Source organism: Falco cherrug, chromosome 5, assembly GCF_023634085.1.
Source record: "Falco cherrug isolate bFalChe1 chromosome 5, bFalChe1.pri, whole genome shotgun sequence".
NCBI classification, from domain to species: Eukaryota; Metazoa; Chordata; class Aves; order Falconiformes; family Falconidae; genus Falco; species Falco cherrug.
This window is the reverse complement of record NC_073701.1, coordinates 29,970,029-29,987,679: the sequence shown is the minus strand read 5'-3', so window position 1 is coordinate 29,987,679 and position 17,651 is coordinate 29,970,029. Positions and strand designations below refer to the sequence as shown.

Sequence of the window (17,651 nt, the reverse complement as noted above, 5' to 3'; positions counted from 1 at the left end):
CCCCACCGCCTTTACAGATGTGCTTCTGGGGCAGACTGTCCTCAAAGCTACACATAATGTGCCAAGGGAAACACGGCTTGCTCAGAAGCATCCGCGAGCGAGCAGACACAGATGACATGGCTACAAGGTCCTGAGTGAGCAAGGGAGCCAAGGTGCTCAACAGAACAGATGAACCACCTCAAGTTCAGTCTTATGGCTCAGTCTTCTCATCAGTGTTCTCTCTCTTGAACAAAGTTAATATCTCACTAGGTGAACTCCTCTTCAGCAAGTAAGTTTGTAGAATGCCTGTTTTCTGGAGTGTGAAAAATGTCATGCCGGGGCGGGAAGAGCTGGCTCGATTACTGTTGTTAGCAAGTATGTAGTAAGGCAGATTTTATTTTTTAATCCATAATGAGATTTTTAATTACAAAAGAATAAAGATAGGAAAGTTTATCTCTTCATTTTAGTAATTAAATTAATCAGATAATTAAATCTGATTTAATTCAGATTTATTAAATCTGATATTAATTCAGATAACTAAATCAGAAGTCACAGCCCAGTTAATGATGCTTGAGGGACCACAGTTATGATGTTTAAAGACAGAAAGTATATTTCTAGGAGTAAGTTAAAACTGAGATTTCTAACCAATACATTCCACAATAAGTGTGTGTTTGCATTAGCATCATATATAATAATCTCTGTAGGAGCCTGAGACTAGTTCAGTGTCTTGGTCATAACAAAACTGGTAATACAGTGGCAAAGCAGAATGGGAAAACTTGCACGGTGCCCACTGATCCAGCAAGCCTTAAGCCAAGAACCAGTTTAGTTTTAGGAGGTTTAGGACTGAAAAAATATTCCTTACCACCAGCTTCTGTGAGATTTTAGCATTCACAAATCCAAATGTCAAGACATACAGGCAAGAATGTTTTTCAAACAGCTGAGTTGTGGACTTTTTATAGATCATAATGGCCAGTATGATAAGTAGTCCAATGTGCAGACCTGGTGAAAGAACACTTGTTCCCTGAAATACAAATGGACAGAAAATTTGTCTTAGGCTTCAAGTCACACAGTAAGGTCCAAATTTTATACGTATTGCAAATATCACTAAATAAAACCACAGCTGCCAAAACTCAGGGAAAGTCCATTATCATTACACCAATGCTATTAGTACCCACTGCAGTGACCACTGATCGATTTCATAAGAAAATTCATTGCTGGTTCCTGTGACAGAAGAAATCCAGTAACAGGTAGAGAGAAGGTAGATAATGAAGTTTTTGCTTTAGCCATCCAACACTTACATGCTTGTCTGCTTAAATGCTTAAACAAATCAAACCCTTGTGATCATCTGAAATGCAATAAATTATGGGCATAAATTATTCAAAGATCATTCAGATTTTTAAAGCTACTTACTGCTATTGTAGATCCATTCTTTCCAACCCCTCCACCAAAGATGACACGGAAGTAATTGAAAAAAGAAAGTGCTGTTCCACACAGTATGCCAAAAACAGCAAAGAACTTCAGTTCTAAGCCCATCACAGGGATCTTAGCAGGAAAAACAAGAGAAAGATTTTAAAAGCTAAGGATATCACCTTTTTGTTTAAAAAAGCAATTAAAAAAGCTACTGATACCTAATAAACAATTGCTTTATTTGACCTCTCACTTTCATAGGCACAAGCTCAGGAGGATAGTGTTTGGAATTTGGTTCCTTACTAAGGAGACAACGAATTTCTTTTGTAAGGTTTAAACTTGACTTCTGAGTACTTGAGTTCTGGCCTTGGAATTCAGCTAGATCTTACTGTGTTTTTCCTTACAACATTCTTCAAATATTTTTACTACATAAGCAAAAAGTTGACACAGACTACTGCACCACCTAGGCGTGGGAGCGGGGAGAAGGGCAGTTCCTGCTCTTTCACTGGGTAACACAACACCGAACCACAGGAAACACAAACACCATCTGCCTGCTTTGTGTTTTGGTACGTGTTATTTGAATGCTGTATCTTTGCATTTAGAATAGTCTCCAGATAAAAATTTTAATTAAACAGTTACCTTTCAGAATCAATTGCAGTTTCAAGGAAACTTCCAAACGCAGCAGAGGGTTTAAAAAAAAAAGTAGTAGTAATAAATTGAAACCATTGACTGTATTTTTGAATATAGATTGTTTTGAGATACAGCATTACTACCATAAATTTTAATACTAAAGAAAAATCAATCATAATTAAAGTCTAATGCACCTACTTTATTTTTCAACATGAAAATAAGCTTTTTGAAAATAGAACAAAAGCATCCTGCAGGATGGGGAATAGAAACAAAGTTTAGCTAAACATTTCTTAATTGCCGAGTAAACTTGTGAATCGATTTGAATTACTTGGTGGTTTATATTTAGATTCGTTTGCATTAGTTATCAATAGCATGGAATGGCCTCAGCTCTTCCACACGCTATAACCAAGCAAAACTATGTATTACTGAGTAAAGGCCCTAGAAAGGATGAAGATTTTAGTCTAATATACTTTTGATACCATCCACTAAAGTGCATCTTTAAAGATCAGAATAAAAGCCAGAGATAAGGAAATGCTTTTGGACAGAAAATAATTCTTTACATATAGATATTTACATGTAAGTCAGCTGCAACATAACTAGTTAAAAATCAGTACATCTCCATCAGCACGTAAATAAGGATTACTTAATCAAACCCCCCCTAACGTCATCCCATGGTTTTGTTAAAGCATTTAATCTTTACATTTTAAAAATAAAGCATCCTATAAATCATTTTACTGAACAGAAATGTATGTCTTACAATAAAATACACAAAAGAAATAAAACTAGAACAAAACCTATTTGTTAAAGCTTAAGTATCTGTGGAGTATTAGTTCCAGATCATCAGTTTCTATGTGGCAGATGGGGTCTTTTTTCCTCTGTGTAGCTCTAGATTTGTGCATAGGAAGTCACATCACTATAGCTAAATTAACTACAACATAAAAATAACCTACATTTGTGCAATAAGCTAACACAGAACATTAGACAACTAGTAGGCATTGATGGTACTTGCACAGGACAGCTTCAAATACCATAGGAACTGCGAACGCTTAACAGACCTGAATACTCAACAGGAACGCTGAACACTTCATACACTTACCTTACAGTCCCATATTGCTGTTCCACAATATGCAGATATCAAGAGCAGCATTGTTATAGCTATCTGAACTTCAGTTACATCAACTCTATTAAGGCAAAAAAAAGTGAGATTTAGGTAAAGAAAAGGTCTTTTTGCTGTAAGTAGAAGGCGGGGGGGGGGGGGAGGGGATAAAAGAAGTTACTTGAAATTATCTCTTTAAAAGTACTTCAAATTACATGAGCGTATATAATATGATTTTCCTTGACTGACAAAGGTACTCCATATGGAAGAACACATCTTGGGCTAAGATTTAAAATTAAATCTATACTCCTTATCTAGAGCAAGCTATGTATGATTTTAATATGGGGAAAATGTTTAATGAATAGATGGTTAACTATCTGAGAATTTTGTATAAATTTACAGACTTGTTAATGTGTAAGTATCAAATCAAAGTTTAAAGCGAGCTCACAGTAAACGCAATCAAATATTTTCATTAAAAGCGTATCATATAAAAGGTTGGACCATAAAGAGCAGGCTGGGACAGAAAGCATTTTTTTGAAGCCATCATATCATGAAAACTTGACAGATACAACCCGCAAACATAAGGACAGTATTTTGAGGACTGAGTCAGTGGATAGCTAAGCATCTGCCCTGTTTCAGAGGACATATAATTGATATCTTGGTTTTTTTCCATAAAACCATTTTTAAAATAGGCGGCCTTGCATGCCCTCTAAAGTCTCCACCTTTGCTGTTCTCAGCAACTCTTAATTACTGTATTTGATTGATGAAATGTTTTGTGAAGAGCTGAATATTTTAAAAAAAAAAAATTAAGCAGAGGCTCAAGAGGAAGAAATTGTATACTTTCAATAAAGCTTCAAAATAAAAAAAAATAAATGTGCACATCTAAAGGTACCTTTTATGCTACCAAAGGTTTTGAGACAGCTACCTGATTTTTATACTGAAGTTACCAGCAAACAGTGACAACAGATGTTTAAAATACAACATTTCTTTAAGCAGTTAGAATAAATTTGCTGTCCTAACGTATTATGACTGAAGTCAACATGTATTGTTATTGCATAGCATGTGAACTGTGCACAGGAAACAGGGTATTTTTCAAGGGAGATAGGGATCAACTCTTGGCTAATGGAAAACATTTATGTGATCTTGATAATCACAGTAACATTAGACTCTCATCTTTCATCAGAAAGATCGTGATAAAATATGCTAAGTTTCATCACTTCAGCTTCAGACTCAGTCTTAGAAGAGCCAAAGTTTAGGCTGCAGTTAGATGATAAGTGCTTGTCACTGCTCAAAGCCATCGGCATGGGTCGTCCTCCCTATGCTGTTGCACCCCGTCGCTTGTACCAGCCATAGCGCACACCAGACTGTAAGGTGCACCAGTTCAGCTTGCGAAACTCAGGCAGGCTTTTAATCTTCTGCCCATTTCATGAATTGGCTTGAAGTCAAGTGACAGTCTGTACAGTGGGGAAACGGGACAGTGGCGCTGGGAGTGGGCTTTCCCCTCTCCACCAGGAATGAAATGTTACACCTGCCCGGCCACTGCTGTAGCTGTGCACTGAACTTGTCAGTTACATCATGAAAAACCATCCACATGCAAGTGCTCGTGTTCAGCGTTCACACTCTGTACTATTAAAACCTAGATTTCTAGGCCGTACTGCATTTGCTGTTGCTGGTGGCAGGAGGAAGTTCAAACTTGGAAGCTGAGTCATTGTATGTGCCAAAGTTTAGTACTTAATTTTACAGCAAATCAGAGCCCAGAGATTTTAAGCAGACACTGTACGGTATTCTATGTAACCTGACAGTGGCACAGTACCCACCTGCTCTGATCCTTCCTGGCCATCAGCACTAGGATTCTCTCACCTGTCATTTGACTTCTAAAGTCAAGCACTGCTAATTCAGGAACAGCATCAGTGAAAGCTTCTGTCCATGCTATTATGTATTTAGAGCAATATACTAATGCCTTCATTTAGACTCTGACCTCTATGCTTAAGAGAAATAAAATTGCGAGCCTTGAAAAAACTCTGACCTGTTTTCACTAAACAGAAACGTTATCTTGGAGAAAAGTTGTGTCTATTGAAGTCCAAACTGTAATCATGGAACACCAGATGATTCCAAACTGCTTGTACTACGCACTATCACTATATTTACCCAGAAGCCATTAAGTTTTTAACAAAGAAATTTTTATGTGGTACAGAAATCTCAGTGCCTTCCTGACATAGGGAAACCATTCTCATGTTTTATGCAAGAAAGAAAGGCACAGAAAGTAACTGTGTATGCAGAATCCCAGAGCTCATGGCACAGTTGATCTCCCTTCAGTGTAGTCCACTGTCACATACAGAAATTATCCTATTTTGGCCATCGCTGTAAAGCATGTTTTTGTTTACAGCACAAGATGTCCTTTAAAATCAAGTAGGATAGGTAGGGCGGTAGCAGAGCTGTAGTTTGCATGGTAAATACATTATCAGCAAATCAGAAAGAGTTCTTAACATTACCACAGAGACGGCTTTCTTTTGGTACAGATATCCAACAGTACACAAGGATAGCTGATCACTAGCCTGTGTGCCCAGTGATGCTCAGATTTGCTCAGGTGCTCCTTGCAATTCAGAGCTAAGCAGAACTACAAACAGTCCTTTAAAACCTATAAACACCTATAAACAGGTGACTTAACAAGTGACTAGGCTTAGCAGAAGATAGCCTTCATCTACCACGTATTTCCAATCTTGCTCCTACAGAAGTCTCTGATCTTTTCAGAAATGATTACTGAAGTGCAGTCATTGTTTAAAAACAGCAAAAGGCCATGGCTAGGCAGCACCGCAGCTGCAGGAGGGTGCAGCAATCCCCACGTTATTAGAAGTTAAATTGGAATTGTTATCTTCTACATGAATGTCATGACCCTCCTCCTACACTGCAGTGAGAACAGATGAAATTTCTACCAAGTCATGAACAGCATCACAGCAATCTCTAGAACTGTGACCTAACACAAAAGCTAAAGGACACCAGAGCCCGTATGAGCCAGATTAAAAGCAAAGCCCCCACATAAACCTGGGGTGATTCTTCAAGCACCGCGGAGCTCCTTGCCAAAGGATGAAATGGATGCAGAGACTTCGTTCAAAGGAACACTGAAGATGTCTGTGGAAGGGCAACCTATTAGCAGGGGAATTTCTCTAAAAATGCATGTGGTTCGGATCCCCTGGGCTGAAACTGTTCTGTGGCTGGGGGATTACAAAGGGAGGTACTGCAGATACTTGCTCTGTCCCTACTCCTACACAGAGCACTTGTTTACACTGCAGGCAAGACCTCTCTGGCCTGAGCCTGCACAGTGCTTGTATAGGTTCCGAGAACAAATCCGCAGACAAAAGAGCCAAACGCATGCAAAGCATATACAGCTAAAATTAACTGCTACAAAAACAAGTTGTCTACTCAGTATTATGCAGAGTTTTAAAGCTCTTGCTGGGTAAAACACAAGTCTGCCAGGGCAAAAGGGAGATGAGGAGGAAGGTGAGAGGAAGAGAGAGCAGGGAAAAAAAAAACCAGAAATGGAAATCAAGTTTAGCTAGCAGCCTCAGACATTAAGCCACATGTACTTCTAAAGATACCTACTTACTTTCCAAACCTTAGTATGCCCGATACATATGTCTGCCAGTGAGCAGAATAGAACATGAACAGTCCCACAAAACAACAGAAAAATAACCAGTCAGGATTTGTTCCTAGTCGGATTGCTATGCAGGATCCAAGGACAACAAAAACTGAAAAGCAGAAATGAACATGTTAGTCATATACCCTCTTTGCTCGCAGTTAAGAGAAAAAAAATCACAAGACATTTTTTGACATCACTGTAACAAAACAATATGACTGATACTTTACTCAGTAGCTAACCTCAGGGACAGTCCTGGCAGGAGAGACCAAAAGACAGGACTGCTTTTCTTCCAAGCGAGGGCCCCGCCTTCTAGCCTACTGTGGCTGTTCTCCCTTCCTCTGGCCTTGTCGTCTCACGTTCCTTGCAACACTGACAGCTTCAGCGGATGGGCCCAGCTCAGAGAGACTGGCAGTTGCACTTCTTTGGGGAGTGAGGCATAGAGAACGTACCAACTCCCAGGGCACGCGTTTCAGCCATTAAGCTTTCAGAGAAGGACAGGCACTGCCACCAACAGCTAAGTTATGGAAAGTAAAACTGAGCAAGGCTTACTGCTTAAGGACTCCGAATCAACTTTTTTTGGAACTCATTCTTCTAAGGAATATAAATTATCCTTCTCTTAAGTGCCAGGCTGGATGCCCTATTACCAAACTGATATTTTGGCATGCCACTCCTAAAGTGGAATCCTTAGTTTCACATGCCAGCATCAGTCTTTTAGGTCCTTAAAATCCTTTATGAGGCATCACCTGTACCCCACTGGGAAACACAGTCTATGTACAGTGACGAATCTCTCCGCATGCTCTTACAGAATTCTTTGTTCACCATCTAGCTCATTCAAACAACACTGTACATGAAGATGCACAGTAAGTATGAGCAGAACGCATGTTAACCAACATCTGCCAAAATTACTTCTGAAATGTCCTCCCTGCTGCTGGTCAGGAATGCAAAGGTCAGGGGCAGCCCCGGCTGCAGTGACCAGGAGATGGTTATCCTAAAAGAACATGCTGACCCTGCTCTGAGCAGGGGCTTGAACTAGATGATATTCAGAGGTCCTTTACAACTCCAACAAAGCCCCTCTTGAAAGCAGGTAACTTTTTTAAAACTAGGATGAGTAACAGCAGGTTAAGGCTACCTGTGGAAATAGAGTCGCAACCATGATCAAAGAGTTCTCCAAGAGGAGAACTACTGTTTGTTCTTCTGGCTTGCTTCCCATCAATGGCATCCAGAGACTGGTAGATAAAAAGTCCTAATGCACCCAGGATGTATGCCCAAAAAGGTGCCTGAAAGAGAGTCACATAAAAGGTCACCAGGCAGTTCCCAATTTCTTAGCTAACAATCTATTTCATCTAAAGTAAAAAGAGCACAAAACTATACTACGCTGTTCTATTTGCTACTTAGTTAATGGACAAAACCAAATTTCTTGTGCTGATTTCTACATGAATGGTAGTAACTACTATAATGAACTACTCCAGACACACAAGTGGAACACAGGTCCTTCTAACTTTTAACATCTCTTCTGCATCAACTGACTTATTTTTCCCACCTTAAAACTACAGTATTTCTACAATTATTTTTATTCTGTGTACTGAAAAATGTTACAAAAATAAAATTAATCTTCAGAAAAGAAAGTAGTAGCAAAGTACTCACTAAAGTTCTCAGTAGTTTAAGTGACAGGCGCTTATATGACTTGCTTAGATTTACAACATACAGCTATAAAACCCCATTTTACTAAATAAAGACTTCAGCTTTTAGAGAAAGTGAGGTTTTCCAACATGGAAAAATTGACTACATAGGCACTTTGGACAAGGTTTTGAAGAAATTAAGTCATTCGCTAAACACGAAGGAGCAATACTTTAATATAGACTATCAGAGTTTCAAAACAAGCTGTGAATCAGTTATATTAACACCAGTCAGGTCCAAAGGAACTGTCCTACAGTAGTACCTTTCAAGAGCATTATTTTCACATGCATATATCTTTCATCTAGAAACTAGTTTTTACTAAAAATTATTTATAACACCTTTTGAGCAAAGTACAGGTAACATTTTTGCCTTATGTAATCCTTAACATTTAGAAGCACTGTTCACAAAGAGAGTCAAAGTTAGGCTAAATGCTGGAAATGTAACTTGAAGGTTAAACAAGTAAACAGTCACAGGCAGCCACAGAGCTGAATCTTTTCCCACTCCCAGGTGAGGCACAGCTACCACAGCTCTAAACCTCTGCAATTCCTCTCCTGCAGCACAAATAGACCAATGTGATTACATGTATTTCCTAAGTCCGGCAAAGGCTATTAAGCAGATTTAGACAACAGATCAAATCTTAGCGAGCTGACATTTGTCCACACTCACATAAGCCCAGTGTCACTGCTGGGGAAAAGAGGAAAAATGAGTTGCCAAATCAGTTCACAGGCAGGGACAGGAGAAGGCAGCAGTAAGAATGCAGATGTAAGCTGCTCCTCCAGACATCGTCATTCTACTCGCTGACTTGAGTCAGAAAAAAAAGTTGTGCCTCCAGTTAAGACTGATCACAAAACACATCCTTCCCAGGAACCAACATGCTTGAAGGAGGTTCAGTTCTGAACAGGTTTTTTGCTGTTATTCAGAACTTCCTCGTGTATTCCAGGCTGGCTGATAATACTATGTTATTGCTGAGATCTGTGCTTTTAATATGGAAACAATACTGTCAGCAAATTTATGACTTTCCTGCTACCCAGTACTTTGGTAATTTCATTAATAAAACATTCCTATCATTGAAAGTCAAATGGTTGTCTGCTTTCCCAGCTTTGAAGCAAAAAACAGTCAAAGAATTAGGGGCTCCGACTATAGGTGAGAAGTCTGGATTTGTACGTACACAGAAATCTAGAAAACAGACAAATCTTCCAAACTGGCAAGGCCAGCTTTCCCCTTATTCCAAGGAAACTAAGAAAAATTGTAATCACAGAACATGTTGGAAGCCTTGAGCAGGTGAAAGAGGATGAGTAGATATTCTCATTCCAATGGACATACACATACTGGTACCCGATAACCCCCCAAGATCATACTATAGAAATCCAGATCAAGCGATGGCAGCAATGCATTTGATGTTTACCAATGGAACTACCTCAGTTATTTAGGTTTCTTTTCCCTTTTCGTCCAGTTAAACAAAGGAATTGTGTGTTGGGGGATGGGGTTAAAGCAAGGAGTGAGTTCTTAGTCATCTTTTGAAAAATGTTTCTCTCCTCTGACGAAAGGGGAAGCACCGAGGATCCTGCAGACAACAGGAGCAGCCTACTGCCACCCTAGGAACAGAGAGCTCAACGGCCTCTCCCGTGCAAGCTCGCTTGGTCAGACGTTCTGCAGGGAGGCAGCAGCTACCTGTTGGCCCCTGTTGTCACCCTCCACCTTTCCAAAACAGAGGGCTGTCAGCCATTGCTCAGGTATTTCAGGATATAAAAGCACAGTTAGGGCACTGTTGAAGCCAAGATCATTTTAGTTGTGCTAAAATCCACATACTAAAGCTACCACAGTGCCTATACTGTTTTTTTTCAGAAGAACTTTGTTGCACGGAGAACAACAGACATCCTTAACCACGGCAGCTCTTGCCACAGAGCTATGAATGAAGCACCATGAGCAGGAAGGCTAGGAGAAACCACTGGTTTCACTGCAGTCCTTTAAAGTAGTATTGTAAAAGACATTTCCAGTTTTACCACTGATATTACTGTGAAGTGCCACACAGGTAACCTGCAGTGTTTTTCAAGGTGTCGTTACTGTGACATACTTCTACTAGTCACAAAAAGATAGCGTGAGACACATTGAAACTTGTCACGCTAATCCCTGGATTTTGGCAAGTAAACCAGACCATACCCGGCAATTCTGTCCAGGACACCACTGGTTTTTTGGTTGCACTAGGCTCCCCTACTTTTGCAACCATCTACCTATAACCGCAATAGGTTTTAGTTTGCTTTAAAGTGGTCAGGTTCTCCGTATCATGGACAAAAGTGTTAAATATGCTAGCCAAATTCCTTACCCACTCTGCACGCACACACCAACACCCACCCCCACAGCGCGGGGCTCATCACCAATTAAGTCAAAAGGCAGAGCACGAGCAGTTTCTTATTTAACTGGATCATTTCCATAATAGAAACACCAGTCAGGAACAGAAACCTGTTACGGCACATTTTTTTATCATTGGCCATAGTGCTGTATGGTGTATGCTTGGTGTCATCACAATCTTTTGATTTCACAATCATTTGTGAAATGCAAGCTCCATGAAATGCAGTCTCAATTCTAACCAAAACAGAAGGCTTGCATGCGGGTTACCGTAGTCAGTTTATGAAAGTTTCCGTAACCCACAGAACACGATGCAAGAATTCTTGTTCAAGGTAACATCATCTGTGTTCGCCTTATGTCAAAACAAGTGTAACATATTAAACATAAAAATGAACAAATAAATCACCTTCAACTCAAACTTCTCTTACTAGGTCTTTCTGACAAAGCAATGGCTTTTGTCGAGTTGCAAGTTATGGTACAGGTGTAATCGTTACAACTGCTGATCAAAGCCTGTTTGCATTAGCTCCTGCTGGGACAAATCAAAGCAACGCTCCCCCTAGACTCCAAAACTAAATCGCTCTTCTCCTTGATCTGGAAAGAGGAGCAGAGCTCCTTCTCTTCCCAGTAAGGATCATCTACATCCATTAACACCTGTAGCGGATTCATCTGTATCCCCATGGATGTGGAGCAGGGAAGAATATCCCAGTAAGAACAGGGAACAGGTGTCTGAGAGAGTTTAGAAATGCCATCTGGGAGCATTTCATTCCTGTCAGTTCAAATTTAACCCAAAGTGGCAATAATCAAGGGTCACTTGTGATCAGCCATCTATTTAGCAGATTAAATGAATGCTCTAATATTTTAATTGGTAAAACACAGCTTCCCAAATCACTGAAGGTGCACAGAGGTTTCCGAAGTTCCTAATAACCACAGATTATCTCTGCTATCTGTCCTCTCAATAAGCTACAGCTGCCATCTCCACTGCCTTCTCACATGCTTGGCTCTCTATCCAGGGATGTCCCCTGCCAGCTTCCCACGCTGGACCTAAGTAGTTTGTAAATTAGAGAAGTGGGAGCATTTGAGAATGCCGACATGGCTGAGAAACTCAGCAGAAAGGTCAGGAGGCTCCCAATAATCATCAGCTTTTCACTGATGAGGTGTTTATTATCTCTGCCCAAAGTTATATCCTGTCCAAGCAAATGTATTATTTGGCCAGAGCTAGATGCTATTCTCATGGAACTAGAAGAGAACACAAAGCTGGGGGAAGGGGTGGCAGGGGGTAGAGGGGAATGCTTCTCTGCTTCAATTAAAAAGGATGTCTGAAAGATGATACAGCCCCAGAATCTTGTCACACACAGATCTGGTACAGCAGGTCTGGCCATCTACTGAACCAGAAGGTGTCAAAACAAAACCATGTGCATATGGTGTTTGGCAGGTATGTGTGGCATGCCTCTCCTTCAGGAAAAAGTTTAGGTTGAACAGCAGTCCTTATTCTTCTGCTCCCGTGATTCTACTCCACAGAAGAGCATGCCCAGCTACAAAAGCCTGCATTTGCCAGGGAGATCCCTTACCATTTATTTCAAGAAAAGCTCTAAAGCCCAGAGAGTTCAACAGCTTAAGCTTTTGCAATATTTAAAGATTCAGCCCCCCATAATTACTCATTACATTTAGTCATAATCTCGCTTCCACAATCCACAGCTACTAATTTTGCCCTAGTTTACATGGCCCCTGTTCCAACAGATCTGGAATAGAAAGACACATTTTTACTGGACTCCTTTCCTCTTTCCCCTTAAACATGGATGATTTCCCTCACTTCTGTTCAGCACAAAGCACTATGTACATTTGTACTACTAGCAAGAGAAGGGAATGCTGCTTAAACCTGCATTACAGCAGGGGAAGAGGCCAGGGAGAAAAAAAAAAAAAAGTAAAAATAATAATCAAATAATCATATTATATCCCAAATGCATTTCATACACACCGGAGGCTCCCTGCATTTCTTTAGCATCCTGCTCTCCCCAACAAGCTCCCTCTGAAAGAGCTCCCATCCTTTGGTGTTGGGGTTCCCGAACTTTCGCTGTCTGTCTTTATAACAAATACCTCTTTTCCCCACTCACTGCTGAGCGCTCTGTTCTCCACTCATGGGTATTGGCTGGATTCCCCATCCCACTCAGTGCTTCACACTTCTCCTCTAGCAGGTCAAGGGCTTAATACTTCTTCCTTCACACCCCCACATCACCAGTTCAGCTGCTGCAGCTCACCCTCTTTTCTACTTCTCTACTTTCTCCTGCAAAGCTCAGTTGTGCCCTTGCTGTTTACATAATGTCATCCCTGCCAGTATCTTCCCCTCATTTCTCCCTATAACAGGAAAAACCTGAAGACTATCCCTCTCTCAGTTTAAAAGGTGGGTTGTTTTTTTTCTTCTTTGAGGGGGGCTGTTGGTTGGGGTTTTTTAAGGGATTATTTTAAGAAAGAGAGAGAAGCAGAGTGAGCACCTCACCAATGTTTCTCTCCCTCCAAACAGTTAATAACAGAGCTAGCTAGAGTCACCTAGACTCTCACCCTGCTTTTTGGCCTCCCTCTATGTATGGCTTTCTAAATAGCATGTTTCAGCAAGGTGTGACACCCTTTCATAAATTCACAGCACCATTTCTTAAACACTTCTACATAGCTAGCCATCACAAGCCTCCCCCTCTCTCCCTTTGCTCTCTCCACGGGAACCCTTGGGCCCCTGACCCCTTTTGCCATCACTGCCCAAATGGCAGTCCATAATCCATGCTTCTCTCTTCCCGTCTTCCTGTTTCCAGTAACCTCCAGGAAATTACAGACAACAGAAACAAAGACTTTTAAAAAACACAAATAAATGAGACATGGTGGAATCCAAGAAGCTGAGAGCAAGCAGGACAGGTCTTTATCACTGTGTGAAATCTACTCTGATGCATTTGGAGGACTCTGCTCAAATCCTGCTGTAAGTGCTACAAATATTTTTAAAATAGGTACAAATTCATTACAAGGTAACTACTGTTACCAGTAACATCTGTCCTAAAATTGTAACTTCCCATGGTTTCTCAGAGACACCTGTGGCTGAGCTTCAAGGATTACTGAAACGGGGCCCCTCCATGAGCAATCATGAAAGTAGCAGGATGAGAGTTTACTTTCTCCCTTTTAAAAAGATAGTTACATTTAGCCAGTTTTCTTCCTAGTGTTTATGCAAGGAAAAAATTAAAACACCAGTTTTGCTCGGAATGGGAAGGGGTCCTAGAGATTCACCTGCAAAACCTAATGTGACCTAAAAAGTAACCTCGCCTACTTCTGAGAAGTCAGCTGGGAGTAGGGCAAAACAGGTCAAGGTCAAATGGCGGGGATAAAATGGAAATCCTCACCGAAGTGCTTCTTTTACACTCTAACGCAGCAAATACACACTGTCCACAACAGTCAGCAAAGCTTTTAATCCTAAATATTTTACAATTACTGTTGGAAAAAAGGGAGGAAGGAAATTAAAAAAAAAAAAAAGGGTGTAGAAAAAAGGAAGAAGGAAAACAGAAAAAAGAAACAGAAAGAAAATAGAAAAAAAAGAAAATAATAAAAAAAAGAAAATAGAGGGGGAAAGGGGAAAAGAAAAAAAACCCAACCCAGCCTGCAGTCACAGTAGAAAAGATCTTCCAGCCCTCCACAGGACACGAACTGTGCAGGTAGCATCCTCCCCACACCACACCTGGTACAGCAGTCCCTCATACTACTTCTATAGATTGCTGTCCTAAGATACAGAGTAGGAAACTGGACAAACACTAAAAGCCACGTGTGTAGATTTTTAACAGTGCTTGAGGGGCACAGCCTGCTAATGGCTTAGCTACAAATAAAGTGGCTTATGCTGAAATGTGCATTTACAGGAGACAGTGACACAACCCATGCTCCTACTAGACAAGGCCACATTTCTGCAGCAGACAATATTTTATAAAGCCAAAACATATTGTACTAGTCAGCAACAGACCAGCTTTTAGTGGCTACTGATGTTGATGAAGATAAAAAGAATAGTGTACAAGGAAGTAACAGCTACAGAGGAGGAGAACAAGGGAGCATTGTATGGTTTTATACATTAATTGCAGTGTTGTGGGGGGTATTATTAAACTGTGGAATTTACTGCAATGGGACACAATGGAAGCTGAAAGTACGAACAGGTTCAAAACAAATACTTCAAAGGCATGGTATCTGTGGGAAAACAGATCCATCAGCTGCTGTTCTCCAAGTAACCCGAGTAGAATCCCTCACTGAGAAACCCCTAAACCACAGTCTTTTGGCAGCTGGAAGGGTCTACTGGGGAAAGATCTCTTTCCTAAGCATCTCCTAGCAGCTGCTCTCTGAGGGATTTCAGCTACCAGTCTTGTTTTGGACGGTTTGTACGATCATCAAGACTTCTGTGTTTTCAGTAAAGGACTAATAGAAATGGCCCTCTTCAGACTGGTTAGGGAACAAACCAAAACCAACCACACAAACCAACTCATACACCACCACCCCCCAACACCCTAAACCAAAAACCTGCTTGTTATTTTATCTGAGTCTTCTACTCAATGTTCCTATACTTTTACCAAGAGAATATAACAAGTTCTTGTTAGTCCATCAGGTAATCAAGACTTGTTCATGAAGGAAAGAAGTGGCTTGATAGTATCGAGAGGTGATGCTGAAGTGCACTGTGCTATTAGTTCAGTCTGTGATTCAATCACCTTTAACATAATTTTCGGTTCCACCTTCCCCCTAGTCCTTCCAGCCTACACATCCAAGTCAAAAGTACAAAGTAGGTAATTACAACAGTACATACAGCACCTATTAGTGTTGCAACAGTTTTAGCTTTTTAAAAAAGCCATCCACAACTATGACGTCTTAGGTGGAAGACAAGCCAAGTCATTAAACAAGCACAAGAGAGGTAACAATGGTCTAAGTGATACAGCAAGAGAAAGTAAGGGCTATTCTCACAGTGCAGAGTCAAAAAAAAAAACAATAAAAAAAAAACCAATAGCATAAGGAGTCTGGCTTTACACTACATATTTATAAAGGACATACTGACATCTGAACAAGGAAGTTCAGTCCAAACTGTAGGTTCTTCTAAAATTCAGCTTCCACCACTAAAAAAACCAGTAAAGTTCCTAAAACTCAACCTAAGCTTTCCTGGAAAGATTAACTCCCTGGATGTCTCCAACACAACCTTTTTCTGTTTGTACAAGTGTCCTCAAGGGAAAAATAACTTTCTGCTTTTTTTTTTTTTTTTTCCTGGATAGCAAAGAGAAAAAGCTAAACTGAACATCCAGACACACAGCTGGCACATGATTGCTATCTACGTCATGCAAGTAAGCTAAAGGTAGCAGTTCCCCAAGCACTTGAATTCTGAAAGTACCACAAGAAGGCAATCTGTGGTTTCCAACTGTTCACTCCCATCTCTATCCTCCCTTCTCCCACTGCCTGCAGCGCCACAAAGTGCCTCTAACCTGGCGATGTATATCGGGGATGTGATCAGGGAAGCGATTAGGGCGAGACCAAAGCAAAGTTAATTTTGATGTGGATGAGTTTCCCAATAAATCTGCCACAAACACCTCTGCTAACACAAAGGGCAGAGCAAGAAGGGAAAAAGAAGGGTTCTTCTGTCAACAGGAACACTCACCAAAGTATATCTAAGCTACTAAAAAAAGGCAACCAGCCGGCTCTGGGCAGCTCTGCCCTGCTCCTTGGCACATCCCGCACCTTCCCTCCTGGCTGGGAGCTGTTTCTACCTGCGGCCCCATCGTTAGAGCCTTCCTCTTGAGGAGGGGGTCAACGCTGCTGACACCTCCTCCCCAGCCTGCTCCAAGCAGAGGCACACACGTGGGGCACCAGTCGGTCCCTGGAGGAGGCTGGGGGGGTCCCTGGAGGAGGCGGGGGGGGGTCCCTGGAGGAGGCGGGGGGGGGTCCCTGGAGGAGGCGGGGGGGGTCCCTGGAGGAGGCGGGGGGGGGTCCCTGGAGGAGGCGGGGGGGGTCCCTGGAGGAGGCTGGGACCAGCCCAGGCACAGCCTCGCTCGCAGCATGCGGCACGGGCCAAGCACCCGGCCGAAGCCCTGGGCCCACCGAGACCCCGGGCCAGCGAAGGGCCGGGGGGGGCGAGCGGAGCCCACTGAGCCTCGCCCTTGCACGGGCTCCCCCCAGCATGTCGGCACCCAAACCCCCATCCCCACCTCCTGCCTGACCCCTGCTGCCCCAAAGCCTGGCCCCGCACCACCGCTCCCCGCAAGCCCCAGGGCAGCCCCGCAGCGCCGCCCCAGCCCCCTGCCCCGGGAGGGCCGCGCCGACGGCCGCGGCGGAGCCGAGCGCTCCGGCTATTGCTGGGAGGCACCGGGGCGGCTCCGCCACACCGGGCGGCCCGGGAGCGACCCGCGGCAACCGCCCCGGGGCCGGCGGGGCTGGCGGGCCGGGGCAGGCGCGCCGGGCCGAGGCGAGGCGAGGCCGCGCCGGGCGGGGGATGCGGTGAAGCGCTGATGGAGCGGCGGCGGCCCGCGGCGGGCGGTACCTGCTCGGTGGCGCTGGGGCAGCAGGCGATGAGCGGCAGCGCCGTCAGGCAGTTCAGCAGGAGGCCGCCCAGCGTGATGGCGTTGGGGGCCAGCCCCAGCGGGACCTGCTCCACCAGCCAGGCCCAGTAGGGCTGCAGCCAGGGCTCCAGCAGCGAGCGCCCGGCCGCGCTGTAGCGGTGCTGCTCCAGGCGCTTCAGCTGCGCCGGGCTGAGGGGCGCGGGCAGAGCCCAGGGCACGGCCATGCCGCCGCCGCCCCGCCGCGCACCGGACGGGAGCGGGGTCAGGCCGCCGCCGCTCGGGGCGGGGCTGCGCTGAGGCCGCGGCGCAGCGGCGGGAGGCGGAAGAGGCAGAC

The 17,651-nt window shown here is 43.0% G+C and overlaps 1 protein-coding gene across 1 annotated transcript in view; it reads right to left on the bottom strand.

The window, feature by feature from the left end:
• The window catches only part of CHPT1 (choline phosphotransferase 1), a 22,593-nt gene extending 4,942 nt beyond the window's left edge, over positions 1-17,651 (bottom strand). Inside the window, exons 1-6 of the mRNA XM_055711172.1 lie at positions 17,299-17,651; positions 7,879-8,026; positions 6,717-6,858; positions 3,113-3,197; positions 1,390-1,521; positions 842-1,000 (exon numbers count right to left, since the gene is read on the bottom strand). Of these exons, the coding sequence (XP_055567147.1) occupies positions 842-1,000; positions 1,390-1,521; positions 3,113-3,197; positions 6,717-6,858; positions 7,879-8,026; positions 17,299-17,541 (909 nt within the window). The 5' untranslated portion in view covers positions 17,542-17,651. The remainder of the gene's footprint in view (positions 1-841; positions 1,001-1,389; positions 1,522-3,112; positions 3,198-6,716; positions 6,859-7,878; positions 8,027-17,298) is intronic.